At 33.2% G+C, this 20,098-nt stretch overlaps 3 protein-coding genes across 3 annotated transcripts; 2 read left to right on the top strand and 1 right to left on the bottom strand. All coding sequences in view use genetic code 12, as the record gives it.

Moving 5' to 3' along the window:
- Nucleotides 1–3,666, top strand: RJT21DRAFT_114342 (Hyphally regulated cell wall protein N-terminal-domain-containing protein; the record flags this gene model as incomplete). The annotated part of the gene is made up of 2 exons (XM_064880238.1): nt 1–1,474; nt 2,939–3,666. 2 exons carry the CDS (start codon nt 1–3, stop codon nt 3,664–3,666), a joined length of 2,202 nt encoding a protein of 733 aa, XP_064738982.1.
- Nucleotides 3,667–5,758: 2,092 nt separating this feature from the next.
- Nucleotides 5,759–6,883, top strand: RJT21DRAFT_37556 (uncharacterized protein). The gene has a single exon (XM_064884362.1). The coding sequence runs from the start codon at nt 5,957–5,959 to the stop codon at nt 6,623–6,625; it is 669 nt and encodes a 222-aa protein (XP_064738983.1). The 5' UTR covers nt 5,759–5,956; the 3' UTR covers nt 6,626–6,883.
- Nucleotides 6,884–13,601: 6,718 nt separating this feature from the next.
- On the bottom strand, nt 13,602–19,168 carry RJT21DRAFT_140169 (DEAD/DEAH box helicase; the record flags this gene model as incomplete). The annotated part of the gene is made up of 2 exons (XM_064883366.1): nt 13,602–13,709; nt 14,280–19,168. 2 exons carry the CDS (start codon nt 19,166–19,168, stop codon nt 13,664–13,666), a joined length of 4,935 nt encoding a protein of 1,644 aa, XP_064738984.1. The 3' UTR covers nt 13,602–13,663.
- Between the last annotated feature and the right edge of the window lie 930 nt (nt 19,169–20,098).

Consider the following 20,098-nt stretch of genomic DNA (forward strand, 5'->3'; position numbering starts at 1 on the left):
ATGAAAGTAGCAAGCTTGTTTTTGGCAATTGCTCTAAAATTCACACTAACCTTAACTCAACAAATCACACAAGACACAGTAGATTATGGGACAATAGATATTGGGGTAGGTGATATAGACATAAATCCAAATGTGTACTACTCTATCATAAATAATGCCATTACAGCTATTGTCGGCAGTCTTAACGTTGGAGACGGAGGTGGGTTTTATATCAGTAGTGTATCTAATCTTATCGGTTTGGATGTCACTTTAACAGGTGGCAATGTATTCAATAATGGTACTATTTCTTTCAATTCTGTGGCATCCATTCTTCCAAGTACTTATATCATCACTACTTTAGGAAGTTTTGTTAATGATGGTGATTTCTATATGGGTTCAAATGGAGCTATAGGTTCTGGTGTTTTCACTATCAATTCACCAGTTGTCACGAACAATGGGTTAATGGTTTTCTATCAAACACAAAATAATGGTGGTCAAGTGATCTTAGGTGGAACAAACTTATTAAATGGTATTACTAACAATGGACAGATTTGTTTATACAATGAATTATATGAACAACTCTCTGATATTGATGGTACAGGATGTATTACGACGCAAGCAAACTCTACCGTCTTTGTTTCTAATCCTTTGGCTAACATAGGCGGCCAAACTATCTATTTAGCTGATGGTCAATCATCTGTTATTGCTAATCCCCTTCTTTCAGGAAATCCAATTAATGTTGCTGGATTTGGTAATGGAAATATGGTTGCTTTGAGTACAACGTTAGTTCCCAACGTCCTCGGAGTTACTAGACCTTATGCGTATAATACACAAAATGGACAGTTGACACTTTATGGCTTAACAGGTTCTCAGGTTTTCAACATTGGTACAGGGTATGATGCCAATGATTTCGCAGTTACAACAGATTGGGATGCCGTTGCCGATGGTGTAATTCTTCCTTTTAATGCAGTTACATACAATGGACCAGTACCAAATCCAAGTTTACCAAGTAATTGTGCATTATGTAATACCCTTCCAGCCATTCCTGGACTAAACGGAACAGATTACACAACTACTGTAACTACTACAGAAAATGGTCAAGTATGTACAGATATTGAAGAGGTAGCTGTAACATCAGATTCACTGGGAAATTTCTATAATACTACCATTCTCATTTCCGCTTACTGCAGCTCTACAGAATCAACTGCATTATCATCATCCAGTGAAGCCAGTTCATCATCCAGTGAAGCCAGTTCATCATCCAGTGAAGCCAGTTCATCATCTAGTGAAGCCAGTTCATCATCCAGTGAAGCCAGTTCATCATCTAGTGAAGCCAGTTCATCATCCAGTGAAGCCAGTTCATCATCCAGTGAAGCCAGTCCATCATCTAGTGAAGCCAGTCCATCATCCAGTGAAGCCAGTTCATCATCCAGTGAAGCCAGTTCATCATCCAGTGAAGCCAGTCCATCATCTAGTGAAGCCAGTTCATCATCCAGTGAAGCCAGTTCATCATCCAGTGAAGCCAGTTCATCATCCAGTGAAGCCAGTTCATCATCCAGTGATTCATTTACTTCCTACACCACCACCTTCACCACCACCGAATCCGATGGATTTGTTGCTACTGACTCCGGTGTTGTTGTTGTCACATCTGCCAGTGACGGATCCTTAACTACAGAAACTTCTTTGTTCCCAACCGAAAGTGATCCATTTACTTCGTACACCACCACCTTCACCACCACCGAATCCGATGGATTTGTTGCTACTGACTCCGGTGTTGTTGTTGTCACATCTGCCAGTGACGGATCCTTAACTACAGAAACTTCTTTGTTCCCAACCGAAAGTGATCCATTTACTTCCTACACCACCACCTTCACCACCACCGAATCCGATGGATTTGTTGCTACTGACTCCGGTGTTGTTGTTGTCACATCTGCCAGTGACGGATCCTTAACTACAGAAACTTCTTTGTTCCCAACCGAAAGTGATCCATTTACTTCCTACACCACCACCTTCACCACCACCGAATCCGATGGATTTGTTGCTACTGATTCTGGTATTGTTGTTGTCACTGGCTATTCTGATGGAAATATCTATACTACTACATCATTATTCCCAACCGAAAGTGATCCATTTACTTCCTACACCACCACCTTCACCACCACCGAATCCGATGGATTTGTTGCTACTGATTCTGGTATTGTTGTTGTCACTGGCTATTCTGATGGAAATATCTATACTACTACATCATTATTCCCAACCGAAAGTGATCCATTTACTTCCTACACCACCACCTTCACCACCACCGAATCCGATGGATTTGTTGCTACTGATTCTGGTATTGTTGTTGTCACTGGCTATTCTGATGGAAATATATATACTACTACATCATTATTCCCAACCGAAAGTGATCCATTTACTTCGTACACCACCACATTCACCACCACCGAATCCGATGGATTTGTTGCTACTGATTCTGGTATTGTTGTTGTCACTGGCTATTCTGATGGAAATATCTATACTACTACATCATTATTCCCAACCGAAAGTGATCCATTTACTTCCTACACCACCACCTTCACCACCACCGAATCCGATGGATTTGTTGCTACTGATTCTGGTATTGTTGTTGTCACTGGCTATTCTGATGGAAATATCTATACTACTACATCATTATTCCCAACCGAAAGTGATCCATTTACTTCCTACACCACCACCTTCACCACCACCGAATCCGATGGATTTGTTGCTACTGACTCCGGTGTTGTTGTTGTCACATCTGCCAGTGACGGATCCTTAACTACAGAAACTTCTTTGTTCCCAACCGAAAGTGGTCCATTTACGTCTTACACAACCACATTTACTACAACCGAATCAGATGGGGAAGTAGATACAGATACTGGTGTTGTAATAATTTCTACCAATTCTGAAGGTCTGTGGTATACCACTACATCGTTATTAGGCTCTACTGGATATACTGCCAAGGCCACTTCTACTCTTTCTAATGGAATCGTTACTACTGAATCTGCTGAAGTAATAGTTTCTACTAATTCTGAGGGAGTTTGGTACACTACTACCTCAATCATTGAAAAATGTTCATGCTCAGAATATACAACTACTATTGTGACAACTGATACAGTTGGTGTTCCTTGCACTTCATCAGGTGTGGTAATTATTACAACTAATGATAAAGGAGAATATTATACAAGCACTTCTATTATTGGAACCAAAGGAAACAGCATTTACACCACTACCATAGTAACAACTAATACTGTCGGAGTTCCATGTACAGAAACTGGAGTTGTTAGTGTAGGAACTGACTCTGAGGGTCATGAATACACTAGTACCAGCTTTATATCTGGAAATAGTGTAGTTTCTGCTTTCACAACAACAATTATTAAGGGAAGTACCGAGGGAGAGGAATCAACCCAGATAGCTAATATAGTTGTTAAAAGTGGAAGTGAAGGTAGTCTTTACACCTCTACTTATATTATCGGTGAAGCAACTGCTGGAGGAGAAATTGTTGGTACAACTGAGGCATCACAAGCAAGTGAAACGGATATTTCTACATCTTCTAGTGCAACTTCTCCAGAATCAACTGTGGCAGCTCAAGAGGGCTCTTCCAACAGAAACCAAGGTTCAATTTTATTTACATTAATTGTAAGTTTGGTTTTCACTTTTTTCATTTAGTGTTATTATGTATCAACCTTTAAATTCAACATAATAATCCCGTCCATGTTTAATTCTTCAACATTACTTTCGATAAATACCAATTAAAATCTAATGCTTCTGATGGCATTATCCTACCTTTCGATATTTGTGTTTCTTATTATTAATTATTCTTAAATACAATCTTTTTACTAGGTGTAATGAATTCTTGACAACTTATTCTTTCTTGTAATATTGTTTACAAATATTTTCGGTCTATATAAATATGAATATAAAGTGATATTTAGAAGTTTATAAGAATATTTTCAACATTATTAAATTAGAAGAATTAAAATAAAAGCACTTCTGATTCAACTAAAAATATTTGGAATTACTCTCAGCAGCAGTATTATTATTATAATGTCATAAATTTATTCAGGTTGGGTCTTTTTCATAAATTATTTTGCAATTATCTTAATTGTTATATTTAATAATGAATTAAAACTCTTTATAATCATGCGATTCCCAACCTCTAGCAAGGACAAAGATTCCTAATAATTACATGATCACCTTTTTATATCTTACAAGAATACTAGATCCCATTCTGAACATTGTCTCACTCAAAAGTAGTAAGGATAACTTCCTATTGTTTTGCTATAAAATAACGAGTTCTAGTTTATATACCTGTCTTAGCTGGAGGTAAATGTGCTTGTATAAACGCTCATATTATTGGATCCTTATGAAACTTTAGGTAATAAATTTGGAATGGAGCCTAACTTGAGAGTGAATCTGTGATTATAATAATTGGTTTAATTCCCATTTAACTTGTTTTGCTACTAGAAAATTTTTAATCTAATGCATATGATAAGCGGAATTATATACATATATATACCAGATTAATATATTGCTCAAAACCATGATTCGCTTCAAAAAATGTAGTTCAAGAGCCTCCTCGATAATATCCAGTTGGACAAACATCAAGCATCTCCTCCTCCGTATTGAATACTTAATATCAAAAAATGCTAACCTCACCATCTATATCTCATATGTAACATATCCCGTCAAGAAAGGTATTTCAATGGTTATTTCCTCATAAATAATTATTCTATGAATAACAATACACATTTATAGTTCAACTCACTACTCTCTAAGTATAAACACGCAACGGGTATTTTGTCATATCAAATGATCAAGAGATAGTAATATTCTTTGAATCTTTTGTCTTCTATTGATTATTCTTTGCTAAAGAATCGATACACTGGCGTCATGAGTGAATATTAATGACTTTGGAGTTGGTACAATAGAATAATCGTTCTACTTTCAAGAAATATAACTGAAAGAATGCTTGTGTATACGTATGTGTAAGTGCCAATGCTCTTCTGTGAGGCTTAACTGTTTTTTGTTCATTGAGGGAAAAGTAATTAATTTATACTAACAGGTATTTGAAGTATTGGCTAAAAATAATCTTCGGTGTAGGATGAAAGGATGGTATTGCACATAAAAAAGTACACTGATATATATTAGGATCATATATAGTTATTGTTACGATATAGTTATTGTTACGATAAGAATCTGACGAGTATTTACGGGGACAAGAGCCAAACAAGATTTCAGAAGTTAATCCATATTTGAAAATAAAGGGTCATTCTAACTTGAAAAGTACATTCTATTTACAATATATAATTTTCGAAAATAAGATCTTTGAATCAACTATACTAATTTGATATTAATCAATATATCTAATTTATGTAATCTTTTATGTGTGCTTTCAAAACTACCATGCTTTGAAAACTACCATGGTTTCAAACAAGCCATGGTTTCAAACAAGCCATGGTTTCAAACAAGCCATGACAGGTCTAATTTGAAATAGACTTCACGTCATCATTTAATCCAGCTATTATACTTAGATTGATGTCCAAAATTGGTTAAATTAAACTCTTTGTCACAATGAATTGCAAACTGCCAAGCCAATTAAGGTTTTCAGAGGAATTTGCCCACAAACTTTTTCTTTTTTGCTCATTCTCTCGTGCAGAAAAATTTAGCAGCCAATAGACATTATAAGTTAGAGCATTCTTGAACTACAGACATATTGGAGATTTCAAATAATAGGAATATAATAGAGGTAGTATCATGCTGTTCAGAGACGTATAATTTAAATTTAGGTGCTGTAAATACAACAAAAATGAAGTTCTTACTATTTAAAGCAGTTAAATAGGCTTTATTTTTCTTGCAGACCATATATGCATGGTCAACAAATTTAGATATCACTAAAGACACCGACTTAAAGATCACTTCCTTAGATGGTGGATATTCCTGTACTTTCAGAGCTGATATGACTATTGAAGAAGATGTGACATTTTTATTCAATGGATTCAACTTTAATATGCATGGTAATTTTCTAAATAAGGGTATATTTTACGTTAGGAATATAGGAACTTGGCCGAATTATGCTCCTGGTCACAAAACTGGTATGACGTTTAATATTAATAATGGTGATAGCCAATACTCGATCGATAATTATGGTACTATTGTTATCAATGATAACACTACTACTTGTAGTCCTCCTTCTTATTATTGGGCTAGTAAAGACTTCTATAACGAGGGTAATATTACTTTCGCAGGTAGTCAAATATGCGACGGCGCTACCTTTCAAATTAAGCCAACAGGATCTTTTGTGAATAAAGGAGTCATCTCATATGTTCAATATTATATGACCACATTTAATCCACCAAGTACCTATTTTGGATCTCGGTCTGGTTGTGACACCGGTGCTCCCACGACAATCAATAATGGTACATTTTGTTTAGTGAACAATAATGCTTTATTTCAAATGTCCCAATATTCTGGAAATGGATGCATAGATGTGGGTGAGCAAAGTACATTTGCACTTTTATGTTCTCAATTATATGGAATTGATGGAAACTTACAAACAATTTATCTTAGTAGTAATACATCAGTATTAGATATTTATAGTATCAGGAATCCTGCATCACAAATCTGAACAGGAATCATACATACTGTATTTCCCTCTTCTAGTATAGACAGAGGAACTGGAACTAATACTGAGGGTTCAACAACCTCTAAGATCATCAATCTTTCAGAATGCCCTGCTACGGCTACAAATTATCTTTTGAATTCAATCAAGAACATCATAATTCCACATACTATTACTATTATATACTTTCCGGGATGATATTTCTTGCACAGAATCTGTCAATAATAGTATTACTGTAACTATAATTCCTAACCTTGAATAAGCTCAAGTGAAGCCAAGTCATCATCGAGCGATTCATTCACTTCATACACTAGAACAAGCTCTACCACCCAATCCGATGGATTTGTTGCTACTGATTCCGGTATTGTCGGTGTCATAACTGATAATGAAGGTGAAGTGACCACCTCAACTTTGTTGTTATCTACTATTGGAGGTACATCTGGAAAATTTGCTAGCAATACGTGCTTCTCGAAGTCAATGAACAGTATATTTCCAAATTAATGCCGTAGCTCAAACACCTATTTATTTTAGAGAGTATGTTGCAGTCAACGAGAATGTGGGATCAGAAGAATCAGATGGACCAATATATGAGTTGGCAGAAGGGTACATCACTGTAGATGGATAATACCTTGAAGCAGATGCAACCAATGGTGTATTCTTATGTGATACTCCTATGGCTGATAGCTGATGATCCAATTTTATCATTAGAAGGCTTTGGAACAGAATTCTATATCTGTCCAGAGGAGGCAGCTTTACACCTTAACTGATCGACTTTAACTGTTTTGTTGGCGAATTACATGTTCTTGAAGACGCACCTCTATCACATATGGTCAAACTGTAGCTCGTGTAGCAAGTGTATGTAATACTGAATCTATTTCTACTTCAATTTCGATTGGAACTACTTCAGAAACTTGACCTGCTGTTACATCTTCTGCTACTACTCCTAATTGATCAACCATTACTATATCATGTACATCCAATGAACTCATTACAATCACCCGTTGACAAGAAGCTGTTACAGATTGTCCATAGAAGTCAATCAGAACTACTACAGTTATTCATACACTCAGAACCATATATTGCCCGACTTTGGACATACATCTGGAGAAACTGATACAACCTTAGAAACTTATACAACAACAAATCTTAATACTAACATTGTCGCAGAGATTAGTACAAGAACTGATAGCAATACAAATACTGAGTCTACTATACACGGGAAGTTCATTCAAGTATTGATTCTATTGCTTTTTCTTCCGTTTTACCAACTCCTTTCAGTTGACGAAAGTGGAGCAACGATAAACAAATGGAAGATTGTCACCCACTTCTTCCTTCATTAATGCTCCTTATTTTTGGTTAGATTATTTTATGAAGTTTTTATTTAATCGTTATTATTTTTTCTTTTCTCACATACCTTTTAAATTCAGTTTTTATCTAATAAATTCAACTTCGAGTTGGATGGTTTTTCAATTCACATCTTTATAATTTTCGCTCTATAAATCTTGTAAGAATTTCTACCACAGATTGTTTTAATCAGTTTTGTATTCTTATCATGATCTGAGTATTAACTAAGGAACAACAGACGAATTTATTGTAAACCAAAAGGTGCTCTCATTAATAGTCAACAGTACATTGAAAAGGATATCTCTAGAGATCAGAAACTGTCTAATATGCATAGAAGTAGATAATTACCTGGTTCTAAAACCAAAAGAATAATTAACTAAAGAGAATATAATTTGACTAGATTTTATTTAGATTTATCGAAACTAAGCATATTGTTTAGGAAATATTATAGATTACTGATTTGGCAAATTATTAAACTGGTACAATATAAACTTGACCGAGTTTCATGTATAAGTATCGGATGAGAATTATTAATCAAGGATAACGCGTCTTATTACAATATAGATCCGACAAGTGGAATCTTAGGCAATACTCTTATAATATGCTACTATAAGTTATATTTAAACAGAAATATCATAAATATATTAAGGAAGTCATAACGACAAGCCTATACATCCTAGAGTTAGTAAAGAATAGCCTAAAAGTTATGATCTTTAAACAGAATGAATAGACCGGAGTCCAACAATGAGTCTAAAATATACAAATGTTACTTATAATGTGACACAGGAAGCTGAACATGATACTAGACTACATGCATGGTTACAAAATCCATTCAGGAAATATGAAGTATCCTGACTCATTTTCTAGTTCTGCTTTGGTCTCGTTTATTCCACAGCATCCTTGCACCTACTGCAAAGCACCCATATGAAATTGCCAAAGTTGGCGATAATTTTATGGCGTGGTTTTTGATTCTCTTAACTTAAAATTAACCTACGCACGATATATACATCCATGCCACCACCTTCATGATATAGCCAAAGTAGGCGTCAAATAAAAACTTTTTTGCCGCGCATTTTGAAATAGGCGTAGAACCTATAAAATTGGCGTCATAAAACAGGCGTCATGCTCAATTTTAAGGATTTTGAGCTGTAATTGGCACTGTAGATTCGTACGTTCTCTGGGAGGTTTAGTTAGTATAGAGAAGTGTTGGAACGATCTGTAGCGTTAGTTAGAGCAGGTTGAAGTCAATATTTTTATGGTATGTGCAGGATTTAGGAATATCTGTGCAGGTCTCAATGGGCGAATTCTGGCTGTTTGAAGTAGACTTTAAATTTAAATGGTTGGAGCTAAAAATGAAGTATATTGTAGAAGATGATATTCTTAAGTGAGTTCTGCAATTTGGTAGTGCTCGCATTAAGGTGGGTGAAGTTAACGGTGTTTTAGAGATGATCATAACTATGTGCGAAAGTAATGTTGTCATAGTTAAGGATTGCTTAAATCAGGCGTCAAGTGGCACTTTTATTAATTGTTTGAACATGATCTTTTGGTAGGGGTATATTGAGGTAATAGTACATATAATGTACGAAGAAGAGTTTATTAGCACTAAATTTAGAGTGTTTGGATTTTGGCAATTTTACATAGTTAAGAGCATATTTAAAACAGGCGTCATTGGGTATTTTTTGTAAGCGTATGGAAAAAGTGAAGAGTGCGATTGATTTGTAATTGCAGTGGTTACTTATGGTTGGGATATGAAAAATTGAATATTAGTAGTGGTGGAGTTGGAGATACCGTAGTCTAATAGGTAATACTTGGTGGCGTCTTAATTATGTCGCAAAAAATATAGCGAGTGTCGCAAAATATTCAAAAATTTAGGGAGCATTTGGCTAGCGAGAAAAAATAGGGAGGGTTTGGCTAGGCGCGCATACTCTAAAAAAGCAAGAAATTAGGGAGAGTCTAGTATTGCCGCTTTTGCAGTAATATATTTAGAGGTACTCATTAAGGTAGTTGCAGAAGTAAATAATAAAATGGTACATTTAAGTATATAAGAGCTATGTGGTATATATAATGATTGTTTGGAAGTAGTATATCCGTGAGTCTATTAAGTTAGAGTAAGATATACTTTAATTAAAAAATGTTAAAGTAAAGGAAAATATACATAGTAGTTAAAAAATGTTTGCGATCAGCTAAGTATTGGTAGAATTACTAAATGAAGTATTAAAAGGGTTCAGAATACTTAATTTTTAAATATATGTCAGTGATCTGTTAGCTACAGTAAGATGATAAGTAAGAAAATATAGCAGTGGACAATAAGATAAAAGTAGAACTGCGTAAGGAATTAATATAATTATAAGTAGAACTGCGTAAGGAATTAATATAATTATAAGTAGAAACGTATATTCAGGGAATAAAGGTATTGGAACAAAATGCGCTTTAGAAGTTAGATTGGAACATAATGCAATTTAGATGGAACTAAGACACTTTAGAAATAAGTTTGGCGAATTACTAGAAATTTAACAAAGGTGATAGCAAGTGAAGTTGAGTTAGTACAGGTTTAAATAGTCATAAAGGAGTGTTGATATATGTAGTAGTATCATAAGTAAAGCTGGTCTAAGTATTGGAAAGGTACTAGAGTCAAATAATTATAGACAATGTTGGCGCATAATAGTTTTATTTAAGATAAATGTAAATAGTAAATATTATGTGAGAGCACAGCTTAATTTGGCTAGGCGCAAAAAATAGCGAGGGTTAGCCTGAAAAAGATTAGGATGGTTTGGGTAGGCGCGCAACTTCAAAAGCGAAACATTAGGGAGATCGAATTAGCGCGCAAAAATTGTGATCGAAAAATTGACAAGTATTATTTGGCACTAATATATTTCGAGGTCCATAATAAGGTAGATGCAGAAGTAAGTAATAATATGGTATAGTTAAGTCTATAAAAGCTATGTGGTAGAGATAATGATTGATTAGTATATCCGTGCATTTATTGAGTTAGAGTAATGGCTCTAGAAGTAAAGGCTTAAACTTAAATAGATCTAAAAGGAAAGTATAGCATGTGTAGATTTAATAGTAATTTAAGTAAAGGTCATTGAAGAGTGTAAACGAAGTCTCAAATTAAGTCAGTTTATATATCATTAGAAGTAAGTAATATAATGCTTTTATAAATGGTAATAAGAAAGCTATAATAGGAGGTGAAGTTGGTGATAATATTAAAACAAATGTTATTGAAAGGAAGTAGAGCTATCTAAATAAAATTAGTAGTAAGATAAATAACATTAGTATAGATATATGTTATAGAAGTAAGTATATAGTGTGGTAGCGCAAGATTATAAAGTTGAAGTAAAAGTAGAAATGAGCAGTGGTATTAAAGTAAAGAGGAGTATAAGGGTAATACTGGATTTATGATAAAGTAGAAATTAATAAAACGATATATTATGTAGAGGTAAGAGTAAGTTAGTCGTAATTTATGTGAAGTATAGTAGTTATTTTATTAGAAAAATAAGGGTGATTGTAAGTTATTGCATGTGATTGGTAATGAAAATAAGGGTATGAAATATATTAATATAGAGTAAATAAGTAGATGATTAAGTATAATAAGTAATATTATAGGTAATATTACAGAGTTAGAAAAGATGTAGAAATAGTTAAATATTGAATTGTAATATGAAATAAAAGGATCATTTAGTTAGAAGTGTAAATGGTTGAAGGTGATAATAGGTAATAATGGAAAATATGTAAGTGTGGAAGTGATTATAAGATAGTAATAAGTAAGTTATAATAAATTTAAGTGTGTTTAATTTATGAGAATTTGGTTAGAATATATGGAAAAAGTGAATGCATGCGAATTTAATTTAGGAAAAAAGACAAAGATAATATAGTATATAGAATTTATGATTATGCAATTATAATGCTAATATTTATGTTATAAGATGAATTAAAGATAGGAGATAATCAATAATATAAGGTATAGAGCAATTGAAGTGGTGTAAGATATGGTAGTAGAGTGATATAGAATATGTAGAAATGGGAGCGCATATTTAAACGTTAAATTGTGTAATAAGTAAGGCTGTTTGTGTAATAATACGAAGTACAATTTAGATAGTGGGGATCATTTAATTTTTCAGCTAGTATAGATATTAGCCTGTGTGCAGGAGAGCAGATTTACTATGTAAAAAATCAATTTTCACCTCGCAGGACAGAACTTGGGTGCATTTTGATTTTCCCATAGTTAAGGGTGCAAGTTGAGTCGTTTATATGCCGTACTAAAAAAATAGTCTAGTATAATTTAGATTGACCAGAAATTTTTATGAAGTGAGCTATGTAAATGTTTATTAACAACATAAGTAAACTACACTATTATTGATATGCAACATTTTAATGGTTTTTAAAGTACATATGTTATTTTGGTTATAGTTTCACCACGATCCATTTGAGTATGACTTTCAATTGTTACGGATTCACTAATTAGACATCATTGTATTTCTCATTATGATTAATATATTAATTACTATAATGTTATACAGCCATTGCAATTCAATGACTTTTAAGCTGGTTTTGATAAGATTCGTTTAGTATGGACTTGGGTCACTAGGTACACTTGTTTCAGAAGGTGATTTATTACTATTTGTGGAGCAGTAGTTTAATGGTCAAGAGTTATAAAGTAATTAGTGTAATATTATCCAGATAAGGCAATTCAATGACTTTTAAGCTGGTTTTGGTAAGGTTCGGTAGCTATTGCTTTTGGTCACTAGGTGCACTTGTTTAAGGTGATTTATTACTATTTGTGGATCAGTAATATAATAATCAAGAGTTTTAAAGTAATTACTATAATATTGTCCAGTCAAGGCAATTCAATGACTTTTAAGCTGGTTTTGGTAAGGTTAGGTAGCTATTGAGTTTGGTCACTCGGTGCACTTGTTTAGCACTCTAAGTTTTAATGGTATAGTTTGCTGGTGTTGATTGTTGGTAAATTTGGTATTTTTGTATATTAAGGGTTGTATTTAATATAGAAAGATCATCTTTTTCTTTGGAAGTTATTTCAAAAGATGTAGAATGTAATTAGATAAGTTATATATGTATAATTATTTTAATAAATGATTTGGTTCACATTTTATGCTCTTCTCTAGTTTGTAATAAATTTATGATTAATGTAGATTTGAATTTTTGGTCGTGCGTAGAAATTGTTAGCTGTAATTTTTTAGTGAGCAGAAAATTAAATTTATATTTTAAAGTATAGTAATTAGAGTTAGATAAGTGGCACTATGTACAATTGCTAAAGTAGTAACATTGGAACGTAATGTAGTTTAGATATTAGTTTGGAACATAATGTAATTTAGACATTAGTTTGGAACTTAATGCGCTTTAGAAGTAAGTTTGGAACATAATGTAGTTTAGATATTAGTTTGGAACATAATGTAATTTAGACATTAGTTTGGAACTTAATGCGCTTTAGAAGTTAGTTTGGAACATAATGTAGTTTAGATGTTAATTTGAAATTATTTAGATAGAACTAATACAATTTAGAATTAAGTAGTAGAATTTACTAGAAATTTAACAATAGCAAGTCAAGCTAAGTTAGCACTGAAGATAGAATTGGTTTAAATAGTAGTAATTAATGAGTGTTGTTAAATGTAGTAGTAACATAAGTAATCTTGTTCTAACTATCGGAAAGCTAATAGAATTTAATAAATATAGATATTGTTGTCACATAATAGTTGTATTTAAGGTGACTTTAATTAAAGTAAAGGAACTGTAGGATGGAAGGTAGAACAAATTAATTAGAAATATCATCATATGGAAATAGTAATTAAGTAATTAAAGAGTAATATAGAATGTCTATTAGATATTATAAGTATAGTTTTAGAGGTTATACTGAAGGTAACTTAATGATACTTTAAATATAAGTGTTATTCAAGGATATTGGAGGTACCCAATTGGAATTAGAAATAACTTCAATAGTATTAGCTGACGTATCAGTGGTATATGATATAGTTAAAAATGTAGAAGTAAGTAGCGCTTATTTTACAAGTCTAACTAAAAGTAGTGTTTATTAGTGATATGAATTAGAACAAGAGTCTAATGGATAGTAATCTTTAATTGGGAAAGTAATAAAATATACTATTGGAAGTAGCAGTAAGCTAGCAATAACTTTTATTGAGTATAGTAGAAAATATATTTAACTTGTATAAGTAATGATTAAGAGAAAGTAATGATTCTAAATGGAAGAAGTGAAGTCAAGTTAGTTAGAAATATATTGTAATGTTAAAATTTATACTAGAAAGAATTTTACATACATATATAACTATAATTTTATACTTACTTTAATACCATTTTAGTCTTCTTATCCAAATGGTAATGCATTATGCTGGTTTCCTCTTCTTTCACTTGTTGGATCATTATATATATGAAGTACATATACCCATATGTCCCTCGATATTCACTTAATATAACTTTAAGAAAATCATCGTAGCTGTGAAGTATCCATATTATTTCTTGATTCCTAAACATCTTAGATAAGGTAATAAAACACAAGTCTATATTGTAATAGCCAGTCAAAAGAATGAAACTTAGTAACTGTTCCATCATGCATTCACCTTGATGCATCAAGTGGCATCTTTTGCATGCTCCTTTAGTTTGTTTCTGTCTTAATCTATCTTCTAATTGTTTCATTTTTTCCTCTTTGACATTGTTGTCCATCAGCCATCCTACCTTACTACTTACTCCCCTCCAACCATTAATCACTTTAAGTGTTGTCAGGAAGTTTCTCCTTTTAGTTGTATCAGCCCCAAGCCTATTATTTGGCTTGGGGGTATACAATAGATTATACAAATCTTGACTTAATTCTTGAAAAGGGATATTATGATGAGTTAAGTTCAACTGTTTGTTGAATCTTAGTAATACACAGCTCTTCATTTTGGCTCTAAACAGCTCCTGATGTACATAATTAACTACTATATTTCTTAGTTCTATAGCCCTTTCTATATTATCCTGATTAATATAATTAAGTAACTTTTTGGAGGAACTCAAGACATATGGAATAAGGAGTCCCATAGTAAATCTGTAGTTGGGACATTCTATATTGTGGGTTTCGTGATTGAGTCCACATCCATAGCAGATCACCTGATTCCCAAGACCACGGTAATAGTAGTGTTGGAAATTATAAATTAAGGCATTATCAATTCTTAATTCATCCTCAAACTTAGCTTTTTTAAAACGTTGTGGATCCATCATTACATAGATATTATCATTATATTTCTGGAGTACTGAAATGACCGATTCATCTGTTTGAAGATATAATGATTCATCTGCTGATTGGTTATTTAATATCCGCTGTTGTTTGGAGGCAGATTGGTATGACTGTGTTTCTCCTCTTCTTTTCAATATTGGTCTTGTTGAATCAAAGGTTGACAAAGGTGACTGATATGTGTTGGTTGTATTGGACAGACTACCTGCAACTTCATTTATTGATGATTGAGCTAAAGGTATGTTAAATAAAATTCTATTGCTAGCTGGTTTATTTAGTGATCTATTAATCATACTAGGTGGAACTTGATTGACGACAGGCAAATTATCAAACCAGTCAGTAGTGTCTGTCTCATCCATTGTATTATCAGCTTGTGTTTCTACTTCAATTGGTCTATCTGTTTCTACTTCCATTGGTCTATCAACTTGTGTTTCTCCTTCAATTGGTCTATCTGTTTCTACTTCAATTGGTACTATCGGTTGTGTTGGACCATTGCTTCTGCAGACACTGCACAACAGTACTTTGAGTTCTGTGCACAGTTTGATTTCCAATTCTTGGGACCAATTTTGAACCTCCGACAAACATGTAGGTGACATGAGTTTCTTTTGAAATTCATCTTTACTTCTATTGGCTACAAGAATCAAATCAACTGTCGATGCCTGCCCATCTCTACCAGTCCTACCACTGGCTTGTATGAGAGTTTCGGCGTCATAGCATTGGTCTCCAATAATTAAATATCTAAGTGATGTTATGTCTAATCCGGTAGTAAACCCAGTAGTAGCAATTACAACTCTTAATTCACTATTGTATACCTTTTCTATAACACTCTCTTTATCAGCGAAATTTAACTTGGAATGGAACATTTCACAATTAATACCAGCCTCTTTGAATTCTTTATGATACTCTTGTACCTTTCTTATAGTGGGTAAGATAACAATACTAAAAGGAACTTGTAATACTTTTGATTTAATTATTTCAGCAACTTCTTCTTCTCTTTTGACAATGGTTTTATTAAGTATTATATTTGGACGAACAATGGAAGGACTTTCTAATCTAATTAGCCTTTTGGGATTTATCAAACTGTTCAATTCCCTTTCATATGATTTAGGGTATGTCGCTGACACAAAGAGCATTTGAAATCGTTTGCATTTAGCAATTTCTTCATTTTTGCTCTCTCTATATTGATGATACATAAAGTGGGCCTCTTCAAATATAATTCGACGTACTGACATATGGTTGGAAGCTTCAATGGTTTCTATCAATTCATTACTAAATAGTTCTAATTGTACTATTAGCATATCATATGCTGTGGTGTAATTAATAGTACCCTCATAAATTAATGGTACAACTCCGTAACGTTTTAGATGTTCTAATATATCTAATCTCAAGGAAATAAAGGGTACTACAACTACTGAGACTTGCCTTTTGCTACTTGGAAACACATAGTTTTCCAAATAGCTGGCAACCCCATATGTTGCTGTCTTTCCCTCAGAAGTTCTTAAACATATAGCTATAGAGTTATTTCTAAGAACCTCCAAGGTAGTAACCACTTGTATTTCTCTAGCTGGAAAATTCAAAACCTTAAGATAAGCGTCTTTTACATCCGCAATGCTAACATCTTGCCATATTATGTTTGAACTATTAACTTCGGGGGTTACATGATTAGTCAACATCTCATACCATCTATTGCAAACTTTCCTTTGGAGTAAATTGTTACTGACATTACTTCTGCTTTCATGATTATAACCGTAATTGACCAAGGCCGTTGTATTGGAATGGTTGCTCATTCTATTGATTTCACTGATTATTTGTTCAACTTTATTAAAGTCAACAACTAAAGAGTGAACCAATGAATGTAACCCTTGACGCATTTCTCTTTGATTTAACCCAACACCATATGCCTTTGTGATGTTTCGAATGGCACTCAATCCAAGGTCCGGCTTAGCTCGACCATTAAGTGATATGAACAACTTGGTAAAATACTCTCTTTTAATATATTCAACATTATTAGCGGCCCTGATTATTGGATCTTCTACATCTAGATCCTCTTCTTCATTCTCTATTTCTTCGATTTCCTGAACTAAGTCTTGGTCTATATCTGAATTAACATGTCTATTAGTACGTTCTTTTGTATAACTAGTACCCTCAATAAACTTGAGTCTAAGCTCCAACAATATATGCCTTGTCAAATGTAAGTATAATATGAGATATTGTCCGGTTTCCACATTCAAGTATTTAGTAATAGCAACTATAGTATTGTGACGGTCTAAATTTTTGGAGTAGGTAGTTCTGAATACTACATTTTCTTCATCAAGAATTACATTACTAGGTGAGTTGGAGTGGTCCTCGATTCTCATAGTGAGAATCTCTGGAGACCTATAGGGTGCTCCGCACCCAATAATAATAAGTAGGTAAAGTAATTCTTGAATCTTGAGTATTCTCTTGAACAAAGCAACAGCAGAATGAACATTTTTGACTTTATTTTTTTTGAGTAATAGTTGAAATTCAGAATTGCTATAGCGTTTAAATGTTTTTCGGAGACTGAGTTTCTTATTATACTCCTTAACTATATCTGAATATTTAACACCATTGAAGAGATCAGGACCAAATATATCAACCAACTCATCTTTAATTGTAGTAATGCAACCTTTTCTCATATCATTCAATAGTTGCAATGAGACAATCTTACCGTTAATTCTAAAAGCATCTGTTCTGGAACCTACTTGTTGACAATTCATCGGAGTCTGAGGACTAGCTAAATCATGTTGATTGAACAACCATTTAAGACTGAAATAACCTGCACTATGTTCAATGTTGGGAGACTTTAATTCCTGTTTGAATGCTTTAAATTCTTCTTTAGTAATTTCATGTATAATGATTAATTTGGAGAAGAATAATACGCTGCAGAACATAGTCCTTCTCACTGAGTTCGAGACAAGACTATTATTCTGCAGCATACAACTAAGAACAAAAAGGTCTAGAACTGTTCTCTCAACATTAACTTTTAAAAGATAATCTTTTAAGAACATAGTGCAGAACTTGTCGAAGTCCTCTTTCGAAGTTACCTTAATATCTAAATGGAATAAACTTACTTGAAGGAAGGTCACAGTGGCTTTAACATAATCATTAACCGCCCCTCTACTATAGTGTGACTTTAAGAACACTTTGGTAGTATTCAAGTTTTTCTGAAACTCATTAAGCTTGTCCAAGTGATCCTTTGTAAAAAAGCTTCTTACTAAACTGGTAAGCTTTTTCTTACCGGCTTCATCTTCTGGAACTTCCTTGTAAAGTCTCATTGCCCTTTCAACACAAAGTAATGATAAGAATTTATCCTTATTCAAGTCCAGTAAAATATTTTCCTGAGTTAAATTCTCATAGATATCAATTGTAGTTGCTTCAATTAAAATTGATGATAAACGGCTACTGATTCTAACAGGATAACCCAGCTGCTGCAGCAGGACTAGCATTTCATGATTGGCTTCAGGATGATATTTCTTGACATGCCGATTGAAATACTTTAACCCAATAAACGAAGAGTCACAAAAGTTACAATTGTACATGTCAATTGGTTGGACACCCGGAATAGAGACATTGGTAGACAATCTGTTGGTAGTAATGTCTCTCTGCAATTTAGATTCATCTAAAAAGAAGGGTTCCAAACTCTCATACTTCGCTGCCACATTACCCTCCCATCCAGGAATATCAGTGATAAGTCTTCTGAACTGCTGCATGTTCGGAATACTTCTGAATTCATTGGCTTTCGGAATAAAGACAAAAGGAATTCCTGGAGTACAGATGTATCCGTTAGAGTTCAAGGTTTCAAGAGTTTGATTAGTGGCTTGGTCATAAAGTGACTCAACTACTTCATCTTCACTTTCGCTAGAGTGTTCGTCGCTGAAGACTTCTCCATAATATGGAATGCCGTGGTTAAGAAAATCGCGTTCAGTACTATCTGTGGTAGACATTGTTGGTTTAAGAACTTTGGTTATGATAAACGTATCTGATCTTAGTTAGTGTTATATCTATCTGGTTTGATGTTAAATTTTTATTTTTCTTTGAAAAAGCTTTGAAATATTTTCATTCTAACTTTTTCCTTATTTAGGTAAATGGTACACACTACGCATTGATTTAAGTTCGTGCATAAAAATTAACTTATTATATTTATTTAGACTTAACAGGTTACTAATTAGATGATACAGTGCAGACGGTTATTAAAATATATTAAATCAAAGTATTGCAAAAAATATTATTGACAATTAATAATACTCGCTATGACTATTAATAGAGGGATCAGGTTTTCTTATCTGAATTATTTTACGAACTGTTATCTCTTAATAATAAATTAAATAATTATAAATTAAATATTAGTATTTGTGAATATTCTAAATTGATGTAGTAATAGTAAATTAAATAGAAGTAAGATCAGGACAGCTCAAATGGTTACTTTCAAAAATAGTTAACCAAGTAGTTCGCTAGGTGGACAAAATTAGGGGGCTGGACAGAAAAAAGTTAATACTGGAGAAGGCAAAAGCTGCAAAAAAATACTGTCCGATTTTACTAGTTGAAAGAAAATACTCAATAAATTGAAGGCGAGGAAAAATTAGGGAGGGTTTGTCTAGGCGGGAAAAAATACTGATTGAAATTGACAAGGTATATTCTGGCTGATTGCAATAGAGTTTATACTTAACTGCTTGGAGCTCAGAATGAAGTATATGGTATAAGGTGATGTAGTTAAGATATTTCTACAGTTTGGTAGTACTCACATTAAGGTGGGTGAAGTTACAGGTATTTAGAAGTTTTCTAGTATGTGCGAAAGTATTGTTCTCATAGTTAAGGAATGCTTAAAACAGTCGTCAAGTATCACTTTTATTAATGGTATGAGGCTGATATTTTGG

Source organism: Scheffersomyces amazonensis (genome assembly GCF_036850825.1).
Source record: "Scheffersomyces amazonensis strain UFMG-HMD-26.3 chromosome Unknown RJT21scaffold_3, whole genome shotgun sequence".
NCBI classification, from domain to species: domain Eukaryota; kingdom Fungi; phylum Ascomycota; class Pichiomycetes; order Serinales; family Debaryomycetaceae; genus Scheffersomyces; species Scheffersomyces amazonensis.